The 22921-nt window shown below is 47.8% G+C and overlaps 1 protein-coding gene across 3 annotated transcripts in view; it reads left to right on the top strand.

The window, feature by feature from the left end:
• Positions 1 to 21776, top strand: part of DDX11 (DEAD/H-box helicase 11) — a 427300-nt gene extending 405524 nt beyond the window's left edge. For all 3 annotated transcript variants that reach the window (XM_029599951.1, XM_029599952.1, XM_029599950.1), the window contains one exon: positions 21474 to 21776. In XM_029599951.1, coding sequence (XP_029455811.1) covers positions 21474 to 21518 — 45 coding nt within the window. In that variant the 3' untranslated portion in view covers positions 21519 to 21776. The remainder of the gene's footprint in view (positions 1 to 21473) is intronic.
• The last annotated feature ends 1145 nt before the right edge of the window (positions 21777 to 22921 follow it).

Below are 22921 nucleotides of genomic sequence, written 5' to 3'. Positions count from 1 at the left end.
TGTTCCAGGGTATTACTGATAAGTGTTCATCCAGTCCCTAGTTTGAGGTACATTACCTGAATTCAGTGTTTCCTGTTGGTTGAGTAATGATTGACTGTTTTTAATCAAATTTTTTGCTAGTCTATTCACAGGTGCTTTTGAAGAGAATACTGGCGAACTGATGTCACTGCAGGAATATTATATACTGTGACGTCAGCTTTATCTGTCTCCATCTGCTGGCAGAAGTGTATAACCCACTGGTCCTGAGTCCAGCTGTCTACGCTAAGGACAATGAAATTATCAGGTAAGTAGTAATTTCTCCTTGCTGAACTCCCCTGTCTATCACAATGGAACAGGGCTGAGACTTTGTTTGTACAGGCACTAAAAAAAAAACTTAAGTACTGCTGGTGGCTGGATCTGAGCTGCTATGGAGTTGTTTTGGGGGACAAATATTAGACTTTGCACCTATCTCCACTGAGAACCATCTTGTGCTTGGCGACCAAAATGATAAAAGGGATGGAACAACTCCCCTGTGAGTGAGACTAAAGAGGTTAGGACTGTTCAGCTTGGAGACGAGACGGCTGAGGGAGGATATGTTAGAAGTGTTTAAAATCATGAGAGGTCTAGGACGGGTAAATGTGAATCGGTTATTTACTCTTTCGGTAGGGGGTACTCAATGAAGTTAGCATGTGGCACATTTAAAACTAATCAGAGAAAGTTCTTTTTCACTCAACGCACAATTAAACTCTGGAAATTGTTGCCAGGGGATGTGGTTAGTGCAGTTAGTGTAGCTGGGTTTGAAAAAGGATTGGATAAGTTCTTGGAGGAGAAGTCCATTATCTGCTATTGACTTAGAAAATAGCCACTGCTATTACTAGCAACAGTAGCATGGAATAGACTTAGTTTTTGGATACTTGCCAGGTTCTTATGGCCTGGATTGGCCACTGTTGGAGACAGGATGCTGGGCTTGATAGACCCTTGTTCTGACCCAGTATGGCATGTTCTTATTATTGTAAAATTAAAAAGCCTTTCACTGTAAGCATCAAGTCTTGCAGAACCTATGCAGAGCAGCTAGGATTTCAAGGGGACAATGGATCTAGCGTTTCAGGGGGTGGTTGTAGTCGAGTCCATTCAGGGATCTTCTGCTTGAAAGGCTGAGAACTGTATGTAATACAGCAGCCATTTTGGTATTGAGGGAGAGGCACCTCCTTCCCTCACTTCCATGGAGCATGTTTTCAGTGCAGCAACAGGAGAGAAAAAAGGGTCAACAAATTATTTGCCCTGGATGATTCTTCCATGATTTCTAATGGGTTTTCAAGTGCCTTCAGCAGGCTTTGTCAATGGCGCAGGAGTTCAGATTGAGTCTACTCCTGTTTTTTCTTCCAGGAATCAGTTAGGTCAGCACTACTACTAAGCCTCTAGGAGAGCGGGAAAGCACAGGACTATGATTACTGGCTCCAGGGTGGTTCACCATCTTGCTTCAGTCTCTGCTTCCCCTTGCAGGAAAGCAGCCATGCGGATGCTAAAAGAGGAACTGGAACGTTCTGCATTTAGCCATAGGGAGAAAGCAGCAGTTGATGTGAAAGCTCTTGATATGGCTGTTTACCTTACAGGAACAGGTTTGTTTCCTCGCTTACGTTGTTGGGAACATACGCCTGTCCCTGGGTTATTATAGCTGCATTGTTTCCCTCGCTCCATGTAAAATAAATAAATAAATAAAAAACCTCTGCGCAAAGCTTTCATGTGAGCTCCACAGGCTGGATATATGTGGGCAGATATGGCACTGACTCAGTTTGTGGGTTCAGATAAAGGAACTTCACTTTCTCTAAGGCCCTGTGCCATTTAAGTCAGCAGACAGATCCTGATCAAAATTCTAAGGGGGGGGGGATGTGATTCCCATTGCCCTGAAGTTCCTCTCTTGGTTTGGACTGCCGTGGTTGCCTAATTTATGGAGTGCATGCAGATGTCTGTTCGGAAATCTACTCCAGAATTTACCTCTTCGCTGGGTTCAAGTGAAAGGAAAGATCCTTAAAAAAAAAAAAGGAAGGTGGAAGCCATAGCTGAAGCCTGTTGCGGTTCGTATTCCAGATCAGGACGGAGAAGTGGGTTTTGCATCCCTACCAGCAGATGGAGGTAGAGAATAAACTTTTGAGGCACTGCTGCATAACTGAGAGTGCCACCTGCAGTCCCTCAGTATTTCTCTGACTCCAGCAGATGGGAGAGGTGCAAAATTACAGTCTGAGAGAGAGCAGAAGAAAAAAAAAACCAAACAAAAAAACAGATATTGGAGACTTTAAGAAGAAGCAAGAGAGAAAGGAATTAGTGCTCCCTGAGGTGTTAGGTACCTTTGTGGGCCATCCCTCAGGTGGAGCTGGGTGACCGAGGGGTTGGTAATCCCTGGCTGGCTCTCCCTGCATCTTCCTGGGATATTGAAAGGCAGGAGACCTGGTTCCCTCATCCCCACGGAATCCTTATCCCCAGATCGCCAGCTGGTAGGGAAATATTGCAGCCTTTGTATTCATAAAAAATTTTTTGTCAGCTTTAAATAAATAAATAAATAAATCCTTTGACTGGAACTGAGGCTGGGCTTGATCGTGGCCAAGCCTGTTATGGTTTTGAGGTGTTGGAGTGGATTCTTGGGTACTGTGGTGATGGCCACTCCCACAGGGAGGAGCCCTGTGAGGAACTGCAGTACTAGGCTAGACTCTATACACACAGACACAGAGAATTTGTATTTATTATACAGCTTGCTGTCCGCCCGGGGAGCGGACAGCAATGAGGTAACCCAGTAGAAGTAATCCAGGGGTCCTCAGCAGAGGAGACCAGTCCCACACTCGAGTAGATGGTAGGCAGCACAGGGAAGCAGAGGAATGTCCCAAATGAAGACTCCGAGCACTGAAGGTGAGACAGACTGACAGGGTTAGTACTCACTGAAGTAGATAGCTGTATTGATGAAGATCCTGGCAGGCAGAAGTAGTTCAGTAGTAGGCACCAGAGTAGGGAGAGCAGGCCCTCGAGGAGCGAGTACCCCATATCCCAGATAAGTACCTGAAAGAGAGCATCGGTACCCAGGTTAGTAATGAATTACCCCGAAGGGCAGAGAGAGAGCGTCCTGCAGCAGCTAGCAAGTGGCAGAGCAGCTTAGACCAGAGGCAGTCCAATCCTTGCTAACTCAGTTTGTTAGCAAACGAACATGCCCAGCCTGCTACTATCCACACCTCCATGCGAGGTCCCCTTCAGTCTTCTTTTCTGCACTGCAGATGCCTCGCGGTCATGGAGTTCTCCATTTTTCTTGTTTTTTCTTGAATAAGTTTCTGCTGTTTTCCTCAGCGGGTCCCCTTTTGCGGTTGGTGCCTCCTCAGTATGGTAGGTTTTCTGTTGCCTTTTTTCCAATTTTGCGGTCGATTTCCAACTCTCACCCTGTGATTACCGCTGGTCAACGACCTCATGCTGGGTATTTTTCATGGCGTCGACTGGTTTTCGTCTGTGCTCCCAGTGCCCGCAGACCATGTCTAGCACGGATCTGCATGAGGTTTGCATCCTCTGCCTGGGGGCCTCGCACGACATCCTTGGATGCTGTCTTGTATGATCAGATGACGCCCAAAGGACGTGGGGCATGCCTTGATAAGATTGAGAAACTTTTCAGGGCCCCGAAGTCTGCTCCTTCTACTCCTGCATCGGTACCATCGACGCCAAAAGATCTGATGTGCTTCCCCTGGCTTTTCCTCTCTCACCAGTACCTCACCGCTCTCCTGGACATCGGGATCTTCTACTTCCTCTGCGCCAGGGAAAGACCAGACCGAACACTGAAGGAGGACCCACAAGCATTGCCACCGGTCACCGTCGATGCATGCCTCCGGTGCCCGGGTGGCATTGGCGGTTACCAAGCCACCACAGAAACGACACCGGCCATCAAAGGCCCCATCCTCAGATGCTCCTAGTAGTCCTAGGCGTTCCCCACCAACATCAGTGCTGGGCATCGTGCCATCTCAGAGACCCAAGGAAGAGCCCGTGATACCTCATCTCCCTCCATCAGTCCTAGCCACTCCAGACTTTCAGGAGGAGGTGGACCGCAGGATGCATGCCACGGTGCTTAAGGCACTCCAGAGCGTTGAGCTGCCGGTGCCACTGGCCCCCATATCGTTGCCCAAGCCTCCGCCCTCGATGCTAGCACCCTTGCTGGAGTGTCTGGACGTCTTTCTGGGTGCCCTTCCGATGCAGCCTGTGCCTGAGGGACCTTCAGTTCCCCAGCGGCCACCGATGCCGTCCACGATTCTCAGGTCCTCCGAGGAGGAATATATGGCTGGTACCGTGTTTCTCAGACCACAGTTCCCCAAGCCCTTGCGGATCCTTCCGGCCTCCTGCGACCTCCAATCCCCTCGATGCCATAAGAACATAAGAATATGCCATACTGGGTCAGACCAAGGGTCCATCAAGCCCAGCATCCTGTTTCCAACAGTGGCCAATCCAGGCCATAAGAACCTGGCAAGTACCCCAAAACTAAGTCTATTCTATGTTACCGTTGCTAATGGCAGTGGCTATTCTCTAGGTGAACTTAATAGCAGGTAATGGACTTCTCCTCCAAGAACTTATCCAATCCTTTTTTAAACACAGTTCTACTAACTGCACTAACCACATCCTCTGGCAACAAATTCCAGAGTCTAATTGTGCGTTGAGTAAAAAAGAACTTTCTCCGATTATTTTTAAATCTGCCACATGCTAACTTCATGGAGTACCCTCTAGTCTTTCTATTATCCGAAATATCCGTTGATTCCTGCGGTGCCCTTGAGGCCTCCGAAGCCTTCAGAGTCTAGGGCTGATGCCCCTCACGGACCTCGCCCACAGCACGATGGTCCCCGTGAGGAGAAAAGACCTTATGACCCTTGGGGTGATGTCTCCATGGAGTTGACCTCGTATTATTCGGATGACCCCCTCTCGGAGCCCTCTCTACCAGAGGAACAGTGCCGGTCGGCCCCTGAGGACTTGTCCTTTGCGAAGTTTGTCAGGGCCGTGGCATAAGCCATTCCCTTTCAGTTGCTTACAGGCCGATATAATAAAGTTTGCGGGAGAGTGGGCAAGCGCCCGCTCTTTCGGCGTGCGCACAGGCCAGTGTCCTGTGCGTGCGATACAGTAAAACAAAATATTTAAATTAGGGCCTGCGGTAAAAAGAGGCGCTAGGGACACTAGCGCATCCCTAGCGCCTCTTTTTGGACAGGGGCGGCGGCTGTCAGCGGGTTTGACAGCCGACGTTCAATTTTGCCGGCATTGGTTCTCGAGCCTGCTGACAGCCACAGGTTTGGAAACCGGACGCCGGCAAAATTGAGCATCCGGTTTTCAACCCGCGAGCTGATTTGAAATTTTTTTTTTTTTTTTGTAATTTTTAACTTTTTTTTTAACTTTTGGGACCTCCGACTTAATATCGCCATGATATTAAGTCGGAGGGTGCACAGAAAAGCAGTTTTTACTGCTTTTCTGTGCACTTCCCTGGCGCCGGCAGAAATTAACGCCTACTGTTGGGTAGGCGCTAATTTCTTAAAGTAAAATGTGTGGCTTGGCTACACATTTTACTTACTGTATCGCTCGGAAATGACTAATAGGGCCATCAACATGCATTTGCTGGTTGCGGGCGCTATTAGTCTCGGGGGGGGGGGGGGGGGGGGGGTTGGACGCACGTTTGACGCGCTATTACCCCTTACTGAATAAGGGGTAAAGCTAGCACGTCGAAAACACGCGTCCAGTACTTCCAGCATCTTATTCAGTAAGGGGTAATAGCGCGTCAAAAACGCGCGTCCAAATGCGGGTTAACAGTGCGCTCTGTACTGTATCGCCCTGTTAGGGAGGAGGATACGTGACATAAGATGCTGGAAGTACTCCAGTTCGGCAATGCTCCCATGGACATCGTGGTGGTTCCTATCCACGATATTTTCAAGGACCTCCTCCTACACATGGGGGAGCACCTTATTTCTATCTCCACTGTCAATAGAAAGGCCGACACCACCTACTTGGTGCAGCAGGCCATGGGGTTTGAGAAGCGGCATCTCCCCCACCTGTCAGTGGTTGTGGAGTCCACCTTGAAAAAGGTCTGACGCTCCCGCACCCATACCTCTGCCCCTCCTGGACATGAGCATAGGGAGCTTGATGCCCTGGGCAGGAAAGTCTTACAAGGCGCCGTGCTGGTGGCCCGCATAGCCACCTACCAGCTTTATGTGATCCAATATAACCGCAGTCTCTGAAATGGATCCAGGACTTCGCAGAGGGCCTGCCCCAACAACAGCAGGGGGTCCTCTCGGCCATTGCCCTACTGGGTTTTGAAGTAGGAAAGCATGAGGTGCATTCCACCTACGATATTTTCGAGATAGCGGCCTGCGTAGCAGCGGTGGGCATCTGTGCCAGGAGAATGGCATGGCTCTGACCTCCAGCCAGAGGTCCAAGATAGGCTAGCCGATTTCCCCTGCCTAGTTGACAACCTCTTTAGGGATAAGGTCTGGGATGCAGTGCACAATTGAAGGACCATCATGATACCCTTCAACAGCTGTCCGCTAGCGCCTCTGAAGGCCTGTCCCTCGGCCAAGAAATCCTCCAGGCTGGGTTCCTAGAAGCCCTTTTACCGGCAGAGGAAATATCCTCCAGCCTCCCAGGCTCATGCACCTTGCACCGGTTCCAGGGTCATCCTTGCCAACAGCAAGCACCTAGACCCTAGCCGGCCCCGGCCATGGGCTTTTGACTGGCGGTGAGGGAGCAGAAGTCAGTTGACTATACTCCAGACATCAGATCCCCCAGTCGGAGGCAGGCTCATGAGCTTCGCCCATCGCTGGAAAGAGATCATGCCGGACTGCTGGGTCTTCTCTATCATCCATCAGTCTACATTTCAGCCTTCTCCCAGAGACCTCTCCCCCATGATCATCATGGGATCCGCCCAACTGGTCATTTTTCAGACTGAACTTTCCACCCTCCTTGTAGCAGGCGCAGTGGAACCGGTTCCTCACCATCAGCAGAGCCGAGGATTCTATGTGAGGTATTTCCTCATTCCTAAGAGGAATGGGGGCTTGCACCCCATTCTTGACCTCCAGACATTGAACAAGTTTCTCGTAAGAGAAAAGTTGAAGGTGGTCTCTCTGAGCACGCTGAACCTTCTCCTCAGAGGAGGAGATTGGCTTTCCTCCTGCAATCTCAGAGGCTTATGCACACATTGCAATTGTCCCTAGCCACCGGAAGTATCTCCTCTCTGTGGTGGGGAAAGCATATTACCAGTACAAAGTGCTGCCCTTCGGGCTTGCATCGGCCCCCCCCATGTTTTACCAAATGCCTAGTGATGGTGGCTGCCTACCTCACGTGTCGCTCGGTGCACGTGTTCCCCTACCTGGATGACTGGTTGGTCAAGAGCGACTCCTGCTCCGGAGCCTTGCATGTTCTGACCCTGTTGGTGCAGACACTGCAGACTGTGGGATTTGTTATAAACTTCCCCAAGTCTCATCTCTGCCCATCTCCTCAGCTGGACTTCATAGGTACCAGGCTGGACATGGCGCAGGCGAAAGCTTTTTTACCCAGAGATCAAGCGATCACCCTTGCCTCGCTGGCTACTCTTGTCCGGAACAGCCAGAGGGTCTCAGCCCGCCTTCTTCTCCACCTCCTGGCCCACATGGCAGCCTCCGTCCATGTGATCCCTCTGGCTCACTTCTGCATGAGGAGAGCCTAGTGGACCCTATAGTCCCAGTGGTGACAGGCTTCCCAGGATCTAGAGGCTCCTGTCGCAATTTCGGACCCTCTAATAGTGTCTCTATCCTGGTGGTAAGATCTTTCCAACCTGGAAAAAGGACTTTCCTTCCAACCCTCTCCGCCTCAGGTGATTCTCACCACTGATGCTTACCCTCAAGGCTAGGGAGCCCATGTGAATGGTATCCACACGGAAGGTATCTGGACTACTTCCAAAGCCCGCTCTCAGATAAATGTCCTGGAACTTCGAGCAATTCGGTACGCTTTGTGGGCATTCAGAGACCAGTTGTTGTCCAAGGACATTCTAATTCGGACAGACAACCAAGTTGTGATGATGTATATCGACAAGCAGGGTGGCACAGGTTCATTCCTTCTCTGCCACGAGACGGTTCAAGTGTGGACCTGGGCCCTTTCACAGGGGAATGTCTCTGCGAGCGACCTACCTGCTGGGCCATCTCAACGTGCTAGTGGACCGCTTAAGCCACTCCATCCAGCCACACGAGTGGTCCCTCAACCTGGAGGTAACGGCCGAGCTATTTCGCCAATGGATATACCGGATGTCTATCTCTTTGCCTCCCCACACAACCACAAGGTGAGTATGTTCTGCTCCCTGGGGGGGGGGGGCGGCCATCTGGCCTGCGATGCCTTCTCCCTCCACTGGGGAGGGACCTGCTGTACGCGTACCCCTCTCTGCCACTCCTCTTGAGGACTCTGCTGAAGCTTCAGCAGGACAGGGGCTCCATGATACTCGTGGCACTTTCTTGGCCCCAACAAGTCTGGTTTCCGCTTCTGCAGGACCTGTCGGTGCAGGCACCCATCCTGCTGGGGAAGGCGCCCAATCTCATCTCACAGAATCAGAGCACTCTGCGCTATCCAAACCTCTGGGCGCTGGCCCTCATGGCTTGGATGTTGAGCGTGTAGTCCTCCAGGCTTTGGAGCTCTTGGACTGTGTCTCCCAGGTCCTGGTGGAGTCTTGAAAGCCCTCCACCAGGAAGTCCTACAGACAGAGACAAATATGTTTAGGAAAGCCCTTTATTAGACAGAGACATATCTTTAGGAAAGCCCGACTCAGGCCGAGTTTCGCCCTCTTACAAGGGGGCTGCTTTTTACACGATCGGAGAGAGACAGAGACTGTTGCTGTCACGAGTTTAAAAATTCTTCAGCGCACCAAATCTATTGGAGAGCGTTGTTTTTTTCAAATAGCACTGCGGTACAGGATAACACTATCTGCCAGAGACCATTTGATGCACAATTATTATTTGCAACCCGGACACTAAGGGGCGGATTTTAAGAGCCCTACTCGCGTAAATCCGCCCGGATTTACGCGAGCAGGGCCTTGCGCGCCGGTGCGCCTATTTTACATAGGCCTGCCGGCGCGCGCAGAGCCCCGGGACTCGCGTAAGTCCCGGGGTTTTCTGAGGGGGGCGTGTCGGGGGCGGGGCCGAACGGCGCGGCGTTTTCGGGGCGGGAAGCGGCGTTTTGGGGGCGGGCCCGGGGGCATGGTTTCGGCCAGGGGCGGACCGGGGGTGTGGCCGCGCCCTCCGGAACCGCCCCTGGGTTGCGTCTAGGCGCACCAGCGGCCCGCTGGCGCGCGGGGATTTACTTCTCCCTCCGGGAGGCGTAAATCCCCCAACAAAGGTGGGGGGGGGGTTTAGACAGGGCCAGGGGGGGGTGGGTTAGGTAGAGGAAGGGAGGGGTAGGTGAGGGGAGGGCGATAGCGAATTCCCTCCGAGGCCGCTCCGATTTCGGAGCGGCCTCAGAGGGAACGGAGGTAGGCTGCGCGGCTTGGCGCGCGCCGGCTACACGAAATCGGTAGCCTTGCGCGCGCCGATCCAGGATTTTAGCGGCTACGCGTGTATCTACTAAAATCCAGCGTACTTTTGTTTGCGCCTGATGCGCCTACAAAAGTACGCGAGGGCGCCCTTTTTTAAAATCTACCTTTAAGAAATTCTAAAATGATACAGCTGAGCCCCTGAAGCAGCCCCCTTGTAAGAGGGCGAAACTCGGCCTGAGTCGGGCTTTCCTAAAGATATTTGTCTCTCTCTAATAAAGGGCTTTCCTAAAGATATTTGTCTCTGTCTAATAAAGAATCCAGATCGGACATTTGGCTTCTAATTCTGTATTGTCGCATGCCTCCATGGCTTTGTTAGATAGCCTTCCTTGCTGTTTTATCAGTCCATGTGTTTCCTCTTTGGCCATTAATAGGTCGCATGTTGAGATGCATCGAGAAACATCTGGGTTGGGTAGACTTATGGCACCGGAGTGACCACGTTGTCCGTGGTTCACAGATCTGATTCATCTCACAGTAGATGGGCCCCTCAGGTTGGCTCATCTTCCGGGCTTGTTAAAACAAGGGTGTATCTTCTCGGATTGGGCAGATAACTTTTGTCTCGCGGCTTAGCTTTTGAGTGGCGACGTTTAAAGTTAAAAGGTTACTCAGAGGCAGTATTTGCCACTTTGCTTCAGGCCAGGAGACAGTCCACATCTATGGCTTATGTCCGGGCATGGGAGGGTCTTTGAGTCTTGGTGTATAGAGGGAGGTCTAGACCCGTTGCACATGGAGATCCCTCATATTTTGGCCTTTTTACAACAGGCTTGTCCAAAGGCTTAGCTTACAATTCCCTTCGGGTACAAATAGCAGCCTTGGGATATCTCAGAGGTAAGTTAAAGGGAGGACTTTGGCATCGCATCCGGATGTGGTACTGGTTCTTGAAGGGAGCCAAGCATTTATGGCCGCTCGTGCGCCGATTATGTCCAGCGAGGAGTTTGAACTTAAGCTGAGTGCAATGCAGACCTCTGTTTGAGCCATTATGGAAGATGTCATTGAAGGAACTTATCCTTAATGTGGTTTTTCTGGTGAGGATTTGTTCGACCTGATAGATTTCAGAGCTGCAGGCTTTTTCTTATAAAGAGCTGTTTCTGAGAATTACGGAGGATGGGATATCTTTGCACACGGTACCCTCATTTCTGCCCAAGGTTGTTTTCTTGTTTCACCTTAACCAGACGGTGGAACTTCCCGTGTTTCCGAATTGGTTGTCTGAGTCGCCAGAGGCAAGGGAGCTTCATTTGTTGAATGTTCGTTAGGTACTGTTGTGATATCTGAAGGTCAACAACAATTTCCGGTAGTCGGATCATCTATTTGTATTTGGCAGGCCAAAGAAGGGATGTAAGGCTTCTAAGGATACTATTGCTCATTGGTTGAAGGAAGCTATTTTTTTGGCCTATCCCTGCAAGGGTCGGAAGATTCCAGAGGGGGTCCGAGTGCACACTTTACTAAGGCATGGGCAGCCTCTTGGGCTGAGTGTCATTTGGTGTCTCCACAAGAGATCTGTCAGGTGGCAATGTGTTCATGCTTGCACTTTCTTTTGGCATTACCAACTTGATGTTCAGGCGCTGGTGGAACAGAGTTTTGGCAAGTGTGTGTTGAGAGTGGGTCTTTCGTATGTCCGCCCAGTATAGGGGTGCTTTGGTACATCCCACTTGTTTGGACTGATCTGGGGTACCAACAGGAAAGGAAAATTGGTTCTTACCTGCTAATGTTTGTTCCTGAAGTACTCCATATCAGTCCAGAGACCCAGTCCCTTATTTACGAAAGACCGAAGACCGTTCAACTTGCATGGATGCAATCTGAGGAATTTCATTATGTATATATTCAGAACCTAAACAGGATTACCAGGTTTGATTGGTTCTGTGGGATTGATGTGGGGCTCTAGTTCAGGGGGCACCAACACTTGGTTTGACGTTCGCCCTGAGAGGACAGTGGATAGTTGTGTTTCACTCTAGTTCGGCTTGGGTACAGGTCATTACTGAGGTGGTACTCAGTGATGTAGCAGTGCCTCAAACTTTTTATGCAAAATCCATGTGTCTGGACTGATCTGTGATATTTCAGGAATGAAAATTAACAGGTAAGAACCAATTTTCCTTTCTCGGGGTTTGAATGCTGTAGCTGCGGTCAGGGGCTTACAAAATGTGGCCCTTGATGTGGTCTTGAAGTATTCAAGAGCCCCTGTGGCTTCTCTGGAATATACACTGGCCTTGCATTCCAAGGGCCACTAAATTCGGTCCCCACTTCTCCAGATATGTAACAGTAACATCTGCCAGTTTCAAGATGGTAGATGGTTACTATGTGACAGTAAGAACTCACTTCCAAACAAAAAAAAATAGAAGTAGAGGACTCTGCTTCCATAGTCAGTCTCTTTTTCCTTTGAGGAGAGCTTCCTTGGAGCCGCAACTGGTCAGCGGACTATATCTCCTAGACTAACTGTAGACTAGAGCATATCTCAGATTCCAGTCCTGTTGGTCCAAGATAGGGGATAAGGATGGAGCTTTAGGTTCCAGTTCCTCTAGGCAGTGCAATGAGGTTTTGGGGACCCTATTGCCAGTGCTGGAGATATGCGGCTGTTTTATTCAAGTTTATATCTTATGATGGTGACAATGGATCCTGGAGATATTAAACCTAGATTACTCTCTGAGAATTTGCTTGTTCTGTTTCTGACTCTTATGGTTTCTTTTTATTGGTCGGTCAAGGAAAGAGATGCTATACCATCTACTTTACAGAGACTTCTTGGGTTGAAGGCTGGATTTCTGATACTGAAGGGCTAGGGTGCTACTCTGTGGGCCCTGGAAAGGAAGGGTCATTTCACCCCATCCCAGGCTGGAAGCGGGTCAATGACTTCTTGAAGGTGGCCTGATTCAGGATGGACATATTAAGATCAGTAATTCCAGGGATTCAGAAAGAAGTTCTAACCTCACGGAAGCTTATCTTCCCATTCTAATCCAGAAGGATCATGATTTGCGGTACTAGGGTGTATTTTCAGTTTTAGATTCTATCCTTAGGGTTAGCAGTAGCCCCAAACTTTTTCTTTGGTGGTGTTCACGGTGGTGGCAATGCTGCACAAGGGATTTTGGTATACCTTTATCTGGCCAATTGGCTGTTAAGAGTGATGTCCTTTCAATCATACATTTATTTATTTATTTGTTTTTATATATCTGTGTTCGATTTTACATATCAATATACATATCGATTTTACATTCATGAGAGTGTACACAGTTATGCATAAAGTGCAGAATAAAGTGAGAGTCCATACAGAGATTTCAATATAGTGAAAAAGATGATTTATTTGGTGGTAGCAACTCCACAAAACTTTATGCAGTACATTACAGTGTTATAGCGGGTCCCCCTCATGAGAGTGTACCAGTTTCTCAGTGTGTGATCTAGTTAGGATAGATTGTCAGTTTTTCAAAAGCTATCATCAGCCACCTCAGAAGGTGGATTACGTGGGAGCTTGGTTCAATACAAAGATACGTCAGCTATGTCTAATGCGATACAGAGTTCAGAGTTGTGTGGCCAGATCCTGACAATATGATCCTATCTTCAGACTCTTGGCTCCAAGGCAGCAGCCTTAGATATAGTGCCATGGGCAAAGGCACATATGTGTCCTCTTCAAGGGCCTGGCAATTCAAGTGGAAGCGCTAGTCTCATATTCTGTGAGACTGCTGCTGCTAGTCAACACAGAGTGTTGCAAGTGGCTGGACAGCAAGCAGTTGAACTGGGGAATGGACTACTTGTCCCTGGTCTGGATCATAATGGTGACAGGCTGTTTGACAACCTGGAGGAATTTTCATTATCAGGAGTTATTGCGTGGTGGAAATGGCCCCCCCCCCCCGAGGAAGTAAGTCTGTCATCATTTGGAAGCCAGGGTGATTTGGCTAGCTTTCCTTAGTAGCTGTCAGAATGATATCCAACAAGACCATGGCAGTAGTATGTATAAATCAACCAGGAGTAACCCGAATTCCTCAAGTGGCTTTAGAGATGAGTGACCTTCTTCCTTGGGCGGAAATGAAGTTGCAGGCCCAGTGGGCATGGACGTTATTTAAGCGGGTTACCTCAGTCACAGTGTTACACCCAGGAGAATGGTCCCATTTTCAAAAGGGCCTTAAATCAGATGGTCGCAGTCAGCCAGACTGGAATCTAATGGCTACCAGCCAGAACGTGGAAGTGTGTAGATTTTTCAGCAGGGAAAGTGATTCTCGCACAGCCAGGATTGATGCTCTGGTCGAGGAATGGCCCACAGATGGGATGTTATGCGGCTTTTCCTCCGTGGCCCATGATAATTAATCACCTTTGCCAGTTTGTTGGGCATCCAGGTCTGGTACTGCTGGTTGCTCCAGACTGGCCCACCACCCAGGATGTGTGGATCTCCATCGTCTGCTGTATGACAGCCTTTTAGGAATTCCATCTCACAAGGAGTGTCAAGGTATGATGTTTGACGAGGAACTGGATTGATTTTGTCTTACAGTTTGGCCCTTGAAAGGGCGTGATTAGTGAGGAAGGGTTGTGACTACGCTACTAAAAGCTAGAAAATTCTACACTTCCTTAGCTTTATGCAGGTTGGAGAGTTTGTGAGGATTAGTGCTCTGGGGATCGGTGTGCCCCTGGAGATATGCCTGTCCTATTGGTTTGGAATGTTTGCAGGAAGGCATTTCTTTTTTTATAATTAAACATTTTTATTTGGACAGCAATAGATGTACACGCCAATCAGGTGTCATACAGCTGTAGCCCACATAGGGCTAACATATATCCAAACATTTCCAGTTAAACTCCCTCCCCATCCCTTCCCTCCCCCCCACCCAAAATTGCAGTAAACGTTATCCCCAACAATAATGAACCTCATTAATGAGCTACAATAGTAACAGTACTAGAAAACAGTTCTAGAGTCCCAAGTCCGTTCATATTGGACCACCCGATCTCTCCGATAGGCAGAAATTTTCTCCATCGTTCGAATGCCCTTGAGTCTAGTAATAACCAATTTCAAAGGCGGTGGTTCCCTCTTTTTCCACCATTGAGCAATCACCGATCTGGTAGCTATAGCCAGATAGCGCAATAACCTTGTATTATGCAGGTCCTGTTCCTCCTTCCAAAGCCCCAAAAGCCATAATTCCGGACTTAAGCGTGTTTCCTTTCCCACCAACTCAGTGGCTAAGCAATGTACCTTTGCCCAGAATGCGCCTATAACAGGGCACACCCACCACATATGAACAAAAGTCCCCTCCGCATTGTCACAGCGCCCACACTTAGCCGAGAGTGCCGGATACCATTTTGCTAAAGTCCCTGGACATAAATGCCACCGATATAATATTTTGTATTCGTTTTCTATCATGGCGGTGGACATAGCATGCCTCCCCAAACCCAAGAAACAAGTGTTCCAGCAGTCCTTATCCCAACTGCCTCCTAAATCCCGTGTCCATGCCTGAAGATGCGAGTCCTGATACACCTCAGTATCTTCCAATAATTTGTATATTTTGGACATCAGTTTAGGAGGTTTCTGTAATGCAATACAAAAATGCTCCATCAGTGAAACCCCTTTCTGCAAATCTCTAGAGACCTCCCGCTTTTGTAAAAAGTGACGAACTTGAGCGTAGGCTAGGAAGTCCCTATCCGGCAGACAAAAATCCCTCTGAAGTTGAGAAAAGGACTTCACTTACCTGCTTCCCACACGTGATGGACCCGGTAGAGTCCCTTCACTGCCCAAGTTCGAAAGGTCCGAGAACCCCGCCCTACAGGGAAGTCAGTGAGGTCACAAAACCGGGCCGGGAAAAAATATCCCTTCTTCCCAGTCAGATATTCCTGCCACTTATACCACACAGTCAATGTACATTGCAGAGATGGCAGAATAGTGGGGTCCCTCTGAGGTGGTGGAATCCGTTCCCAAAAAATAGTTTCCGGGACCTCTCTCCCCAATCTCGCTTGTTCAATGAGTATCCATTGCTTCTTAAGCCCGGGAGCATGATAATCCACCACCGCCTGTAATTGGGAAGCTACATAGTACTTCCGGATATTGGGTACCCCTAAGCCACCCTTAAACCGGGGCCTGTATAACACCTTCCGTGCTATCCTAGGAGGTCTCCTTTTCCAGATATAGGAGAAGAGTTTTCGTTGAAGGCCTTGCAACCAGTGGTCGGCTAGTAAGCAAGGGAGAACCTGAAACAGGTAGCTTAATCTGGGAAACAAATTCATTTTCACCACCGCTATACGTCCCATCCAGGAAATATGATACCTATCCCAGTATTGCATATCTTTACAGAGTTGTCCAACAAGAGGAACATAATTAGCTGTAAATAGATCTTTACGATCTTCCACCAAGTTAACACCCAGATATCGTATAGGGCCTTTTGTCCATTTGAAGGGGAACATAGATTGTAAGATGGAGCTATGGGCTGGTGGAAGTCCAATAGGAAATAGCTCGGACTTGTCCATATTGACCCTAAAGCCAGACACCCCCCCCAAACTGTTTCAGCACATTTGTCAATGCCTGAAGGGATCCATGAGGATTCCCCACCATGAAGATAATGTCGTCGGCATATAAGGAAATTTTATATTGGGTCTCAGCTACAGAGATCCCCTGGATATCCTTCGATTGTCGAACCATTTCCGCTAAGGGTTCCACACTCAACGCGAAGAGCAAGGGCGAGAGGGGGCAGCCTTGTCTAGTGCCTCGATGTATAGGGAATGAGTCACTGTATCCCCCGTTAATCTTAATACATGCCCGGGGATCTCTGTATAATTCTTTAACCCATGTCAAGAAGTATCCCCCCACTCCCATTTTTTCCATTACAGCAAAAAGGAAAGGCCAGTGCACCCTATCAAAGGCCTTCTCGGCGTCTATAGTCAAGAGCACGGCTGGGGAAGAGCCAGATTTCACTATCGAAAGAATGTTTAATATTTTCCGTATGTTATCCGAAGTGGCTCGCCCCGGCATAAAGCCAGCCTGGTCATCCTTAACTAAATCAAGAATTACCCCCCCGTAGGCGATTAGCCATTATCTTCGCAAGAAGCTTTAAATCAATGTTAATCAATGATATAGGGCGATACGACCCACAAAGCATAGCATCCTTACCGGCTTTAGGTAGAATGGTAATTCTCGCTGTGTTCCCATTAGGTAATAACTGTTGTCCCTCCCGTAAAGCGTTAAACATATCTTTCAACGGATTCACTAACAGACTCATAAATTTTTTATAAAATAGGGGGGTGTACCCATCGAGCCCGGGAGCCTTCCCCTGCTTCAAAGACTTAATAGCCTCTTGGACTTCTCTAGCCAGAATAGGAGATCCCAGCCGTTCCCCAGCTTCACTGGACAAAGTAGGCAAAGCCAGGCCATCCAAAAAATTTGCTATATCTGTATCCGAAACCTCATGATCGGTAGAATATAATCCGTCATAAAAACTGGTAAAACATTTTTTGATGTCGGATAATTTTGTACATACTTGCCCCTGACTGTCCTTAATGGTGTGAATGTGGGACTGTAAGCGCTGGCCTTTCAACTTGTGGGCCAACAATCTACCCGGCTTATCTCCCTGTTCATAATAAAGTTGCTTGACCAGATCTAGCTGAAAAGCAGTCCGGTCCGCGTCCAGGTCCTTGATGCGCCTACGAATCTCGTCCAACTTCTGGAGTGCCTGAGAAGACTGGCCCTTCTTATGTTCCTTTTCCCACGCTATTAAATCCACTAGCAATTGGGTCCGAAGCACTTCCTTCTGCTTTTTATGATATGTCCCCAGACTAATGAGATTACCTCTCATAGTAGCCTTTAAACCCTCCCACACTGCCACCGGCGATACCGAGGTATCCAAATTATTAGCTATATACTCCTCCAATTGGGCTTGCAATTTGACCAAATATGTTTTATTTTTGAGTAAACTATCATTAAGTTTCCAATATTGGAAGCTCCGGCTCCCAGACGGCATTGCCACCTCCCACCAAATGGGAGAATGATCTGACCAGGTGATATGGTCTATGTCTGCCTTTTGTGTGCGGTCACTCAATGCTTTGTCAATTAAAAAGTAGTCAATCTTGGAGTATGTGGCATGTGGTCTCGAGTAAAAGGTATAATTCCTATTATGAGGGTAGCAAACCCACCATATGTCCACCAAATTCCAGTCAGACAGTAACTGACGCAGATGTGTCCGTTCCCGAGCGTGTGTACCCCCCTGCCCAGAGGAAGTGTCCGCGGCTGCGTCAGGGGCTAGATTAAAGTCTCCTCCCATGATTAAATAGCCGCCATCTATTTGGTGCAATTTCTGATTGAGTTCGTTAAGCAGAGCACCCTGCCCCTGGTTCGGACAGTACACATTAACCAGAGTAAATTTGCAGTTGTGGATTTCCACCACTAAGATTAAATATCTACCTTTCGGGCCCACCACCGTTTCAAGCACCTTTTCCCCCAAATTATTAGCAAACGGAATTCCGACCCCACTATATTTGCTATCAGGAGTGCTGGCAGAGAAATATCTATGGGAATAAAGCCTGGGACGTAGTAAATGTTCATGTTTGCGCCTTAAGTGCGTCTCCTGAAGAAAGACCACCGAGGCATGATGCCGCTCCAGCTCATTCCCCAGCTGCTGTCGTTTCCGTGGTGAGTTCAAGCCTTTTACGTTTAGGGAAAAAAATTTAAGAGACATCAAAACCAATGCTCCCCATCACAATGCCAGCTCTCCTGTCTAGCCAACTAATCATAATACTATCCAGCAATGCTGCTTTATATACCGCAAAACCCCAACCCCTCTCCCCCCTCCCCCCAACCCTCTCACACATACAGAGTTGCCCAACATGGGTCAGACTCTGAATAGAGGAAGCCCCATCCGATCCCCCCCCCCCCAACACACACACATTCACTCGTCTTTCATACCCCATAAACCACATGTGTAGATAAGAATGCCTGTTAAACCCGGAACCAAAACACAGCCATGAGAAATAGGTAGCCCCTGGGCGTGCCCAGTCCATAGGCGGGAAACCATATCAGCAGTAACGGAAGCGGCTGTAAACTAAATGAGTAAAAATCCAGTTTAAAGGTGCGGTATAGAAAGTCATGGGGGAGCTTGGTCGCTCCCGGCATCCAGCGCAATCGGCGTCCGCCGAGATGGCTCAGGATCGGATGTCCTCTTCAGGCGCCGTCCCCTTTTGCCCGCTCGCTGCCATCTTGCCTGTTCCACTGCCACTCTGGCGGGCTCACTATGATTCTCTGGGCACGAAATCTCCAATCCCACCTCTTTAAGTATGCTCGTTGCTTCCGCCGGAGTCTTTGCCCTCGATGTGATCCCCTTTATGGTGAAAGCAATACCACATGGATAAAGCCAACGATAACGGCAATGCTCTTTTCTCAAGGCCGCAGTAACCATGTTGAATTCTCTACGCCGCTTCAGCGTCGCAGGGGCAAGATCGTTGTATATAGTGATTTCATGTCCGTCCCATTCAAAAGCGTCTAATTTCCTGGCCGCTTTCATTATCTCCTCTTTTAACACATAACTGTGCAAGCAAGTTACTATGTCCCGGGGGGCATTACGTGGGGCCGCCCCCAGCGCCCTGTCCACCACGATATCTGGGCTTACCTCCGCCACCGTGTCAGCCCCCGAGTCCGCAGCCGCAGTAAGAAGGGCCCTGCAAATTCGCTGTACTATCTCCGTTGCGTTAGCGTAAATGGGGTCCTCAGGAAGCCCCCTTATGCGCAAGTTATTGCGCCGTGTGCGGTTCTCCACATCTTCAAGCTTTAAAACCGTTTCCTCCTGAAGATGTTTTAGCTGCTCGATCTCCAAGTTCAGGGAAGCCAGCCTCGTGTCATGCTCCTCCAACAGCGATTCTCCGGTCTCCACCCGATGGCCTAAATCTCTGACATCAGTGCGGAGATCAGCGATGGCCTCCCGAAATTCATCAGTCAGTTTTAATATCATTTTTTAAATCCAGGAACCAGAGTTGTAAATCCTTTTTTAGAATAGGCTCATCGCCCCCTTCCGTCGCTGTTAGGTCTTGGCGCTGTGTTGCCGCCGGCCCCTCGAGGTTGGAGCCACCACTCGACTCGCTCAAGGCCGCATATCGGGATCCACCGGAATCAAACGAGAATTGCTGTAGATCCACCGCTTTTTTCCGAAGAGACATAGTCTGTGACTGGTCCCGCTTTAGACTCCGCAAAGTTATAGCAATTAGCTCGCTATGGCTGGTCTATGAGGCATAAAACGCTTTGGGGGTCGCTGGAGAGAAAGTTTAGGCAGCCATCTTAGACCGATGACGTCACTTCCCCCCAGGAAGGCATTTCTAAGTGGTTGGTTCTTAATACACTGAAGATGCAAATAATGGCGCTTTCTTGCTATAGGGATCATATTTGTGGTAGGCTGCTATTTTCTCATCTGGCTGTGTCTTAGCTCTTTAAAGGGCATTATATTAGACCACTGCTCCGGATTCTGGTTCCACCTTAGGACCTGAACTTAGTTTTATCATTTTTGGTGGGACCGCAATTTTCTCCTCTTATTGATTTCATAGGAAAGTATCCAAATTCATAAAGCTCCCTCCCTCCTTCCAGAGGTGGTTTCAGATTTTTATTTGAATTAGTCATTCTTTGCCTTCTTTTATTAAGATGCCTCAGGTTCTATGATCATCTCCTTGTACTTTATGGTAAAATGTGGAAGGGTGTGGGGGCGTGCTGGATTAAGCAGACAATTTCAGCAGTTTATGTGAATTCCAGCTCTCTCTTGCTGAAGCAGGTTAGGGTCTCATTCCACAAGGGTGCAGGCAGCCTCTTGGCTAGCATTGCAGTTAGTCTGTCCTTTGGATATCTGTAAAACAGTGATGAGGTCGTCCTTGCATACCTTTTCTAAGATGTATCACATGGATGGAGGTCAGTACTCGAGGAGTGTTTGCCTTTGCCTCACCAGTGTTGCAAAGTGCTAGGGCAGCATCCAGCCCTATGAGGGAGTAGCTTGGGTCTGACTGGATGAAGAAGGTGAAATTATTTCTTATCTGATAATTTCCTTTCCTTTAATACAATCAGACCAGGCTAGGGCTCTCCCTATGCTGCTCGTGTCTTGAGGTTTGTACATTTTTTGCCTTGCAGAGTAATTTTCTTGAAGGCAGGTAAATCGAATTCAGGATTAGAATGAATTTATATACTTCCCTGCAGGCAAGTTATTTCTGCTTTACTGTTGGGAATTCATCCTCCTTTTCTACTTCCTTGTGGAAGTCCAATGGGAAAAAGAAAAAAAGATCACTTAAACTGATGATATGGTTGATTAATTGTTGGTATTAAACTTGTCCACGGTTAGATTGGTAGAAGAATACTGGCAGGTTCCTGTGAACAAAGAGGTAGATAGGGAATGATAGCAGTGAGCCTTTTGATATGTCTCCATCTGCTGGTTGGCTTGCATAACCCACTGGTCTGGCCTGCTCTGACTGAACTAAAGGAAAGGAAATTATCAGGTAAGAATTAATTTTACCATTCACAATTTCTGGGGGAGGGGGAAGAGGAAGTCAGTCATTAAATAAGAGCCACACCTAGTTACTAGATCTAGACCCATGAAGCAGGGTTCCAGAAGGAGCCCTGGTGAATGGCTGCTAGCCTCAGGACTGTCACAGTGACCAAATTAGGAACAGTGGGAGGGAGGGTGAGCAGGGAGGAAGGAGGAACTATGGGACAAAAACAAATCTGAAACTCCTCATATATATCAAGCATTACAGTGGAAAGCAGCCAAATAGCCTAGTACAGGAATGGTTAACTCCAGTCCTCAAGAACCACAAACAGGCCAAGTTTTCAGGAGACCCACAATGAATATGCATATGTAAATCATCTCATGCATATTCTTTGTGGATATCCTGAAAGCCAGGCCTGTTTGTGGCGTTCAGGGACCAGAGTTGGCTTCGCTTGGTCTACTACTTAAAAATCTATGTTGCAGTTTCTAACTTCTGTAGAAACATATTAATTAGTGCATGGATTGCTACTGGCTTTTGTTCTTTGTAGTTCTTTCAGGAGAAGAAATCTTCCTGCAGTGCAGACCAGTGCTAAGAAACAGGACATATCCCAAGCAACGATGCTTGCTGCTCCCACACTCACATGCGAGCTTCATGCAAATGGGATGGAGCTTACCCTTTAATGATATTAAAGAGTACCTTTTCACGTCTTATATAAACTCTACTGTAACAGCAGAGGAAAATCACCTTTCAGAACCTAATTTTCTTCAGTGTAAGTAACGAAAGTTGTTTTGTAAGTTTTGCTGGTTTGTATAATGGTTATTTATTAATTAAAAAAAACTTGATTACTGCTGCTCTTTTTAATTTGAGTTTTATATATTTCAATGCAAATCTGCTAAAAGCAAAACTAAGAGATAACTATAAATAATGAAAAGATCAACTGTCTGTGACTGTACAGTGGATGGAGAGTAGAAATGTTTCCTTTGCATCAGCAAGAGTTGCGCTGTAGAGAAGAGTCCCTAGCAGACTGGGCAAAGCATGCCCATGACGGTTTGGTTCCAGTGAAAGAAAAGTGGGAAGATTGCATTGTTTTCTCTTCCTCCCTTCAAGGCTTAGACTGCTGACAGGACACACAATGTGAACAACAGTTTTCTTGCTGCTAGTAGAGTACACTCGGGATACATTCTGTCCTCTAACAACAACCGAGCTGAATTATTACAGTGATGTGACATGCTTGTTACACAGCAATTACATTATCCATGCTCTTTTTTGAACTTTAACAAAATTCTTGAGGCACTAGATGGTGTTATACCGAATGGAAAGCAACCATTTATCCCCATTCACCTCCAGCATTAGGTGTAATCAGACCTGTCTTTAGAAGTCCCAGACCTTCTCTTTTTACTATTTAAACATTCTTAACTTTGTGTTTTTATTTTTATTTATTTATTTATTTAAAGTTTTTCTATACCGGCATTCATGATTAGAAACCACATCATGCCGGTTTACATGTAACAAGGGGTGTGAACAAAAAACGGAACATACAAGTGCAAAGAGATCAAAAATTACATTACAACAAGGGTCTTAAACTGGGAAGAGAATTAGAATAAGAAAGTTACATTACAACAAGATAAAGCTTTTATCCCAGGACAAGCAGGATGCTAGTCCTCACATATGGGTGACGTCAGTAACGGAGCCCTAGTGCGGGAAAACTTCTGTCAAAGTTTCTAGAAACTTGACTGGCCCTGTGAGGCCACTGAGCATGCCCAGCATGCCATGATATTCTCTGCCACAGGGGTCTCACTCTAGTCTTCGTTTTTCCGTGCTGCTATCAGCATCACGGTCACCGGAGCCCTCTGAGATTCCTCTCAGTGTTTTGACTAAAAATTCAGTTTTCTCATAAAAATCTCCCTCACGGGTCTCACTCATTCTCATACTTCATCGGCTGGTGAAGTAATCTAGCGTGAAATTTTTTCTAAAAACGCTTTTGAATTCTCTTCA

This window comes from Rhinatrema bivittatum, chromosome 4 (genome assembly GCF_901001135.1).
Source record: "Rhinatrema bivittatum chromosome 4, aRhiBiv1.1, whole genome shotgun sequence".
Lineage (NCBI taxonomy): Eukaryota > Metazoa > Chordata > Amphibia > Gymnophiona > Rhinatrematidae > Rhinatrema > Rhinatrema bivittatum.
Note: the sequence above shows the minus strand (reverse complement) of the source record. Positions and strands in the feature narration are given on the sequence as shown.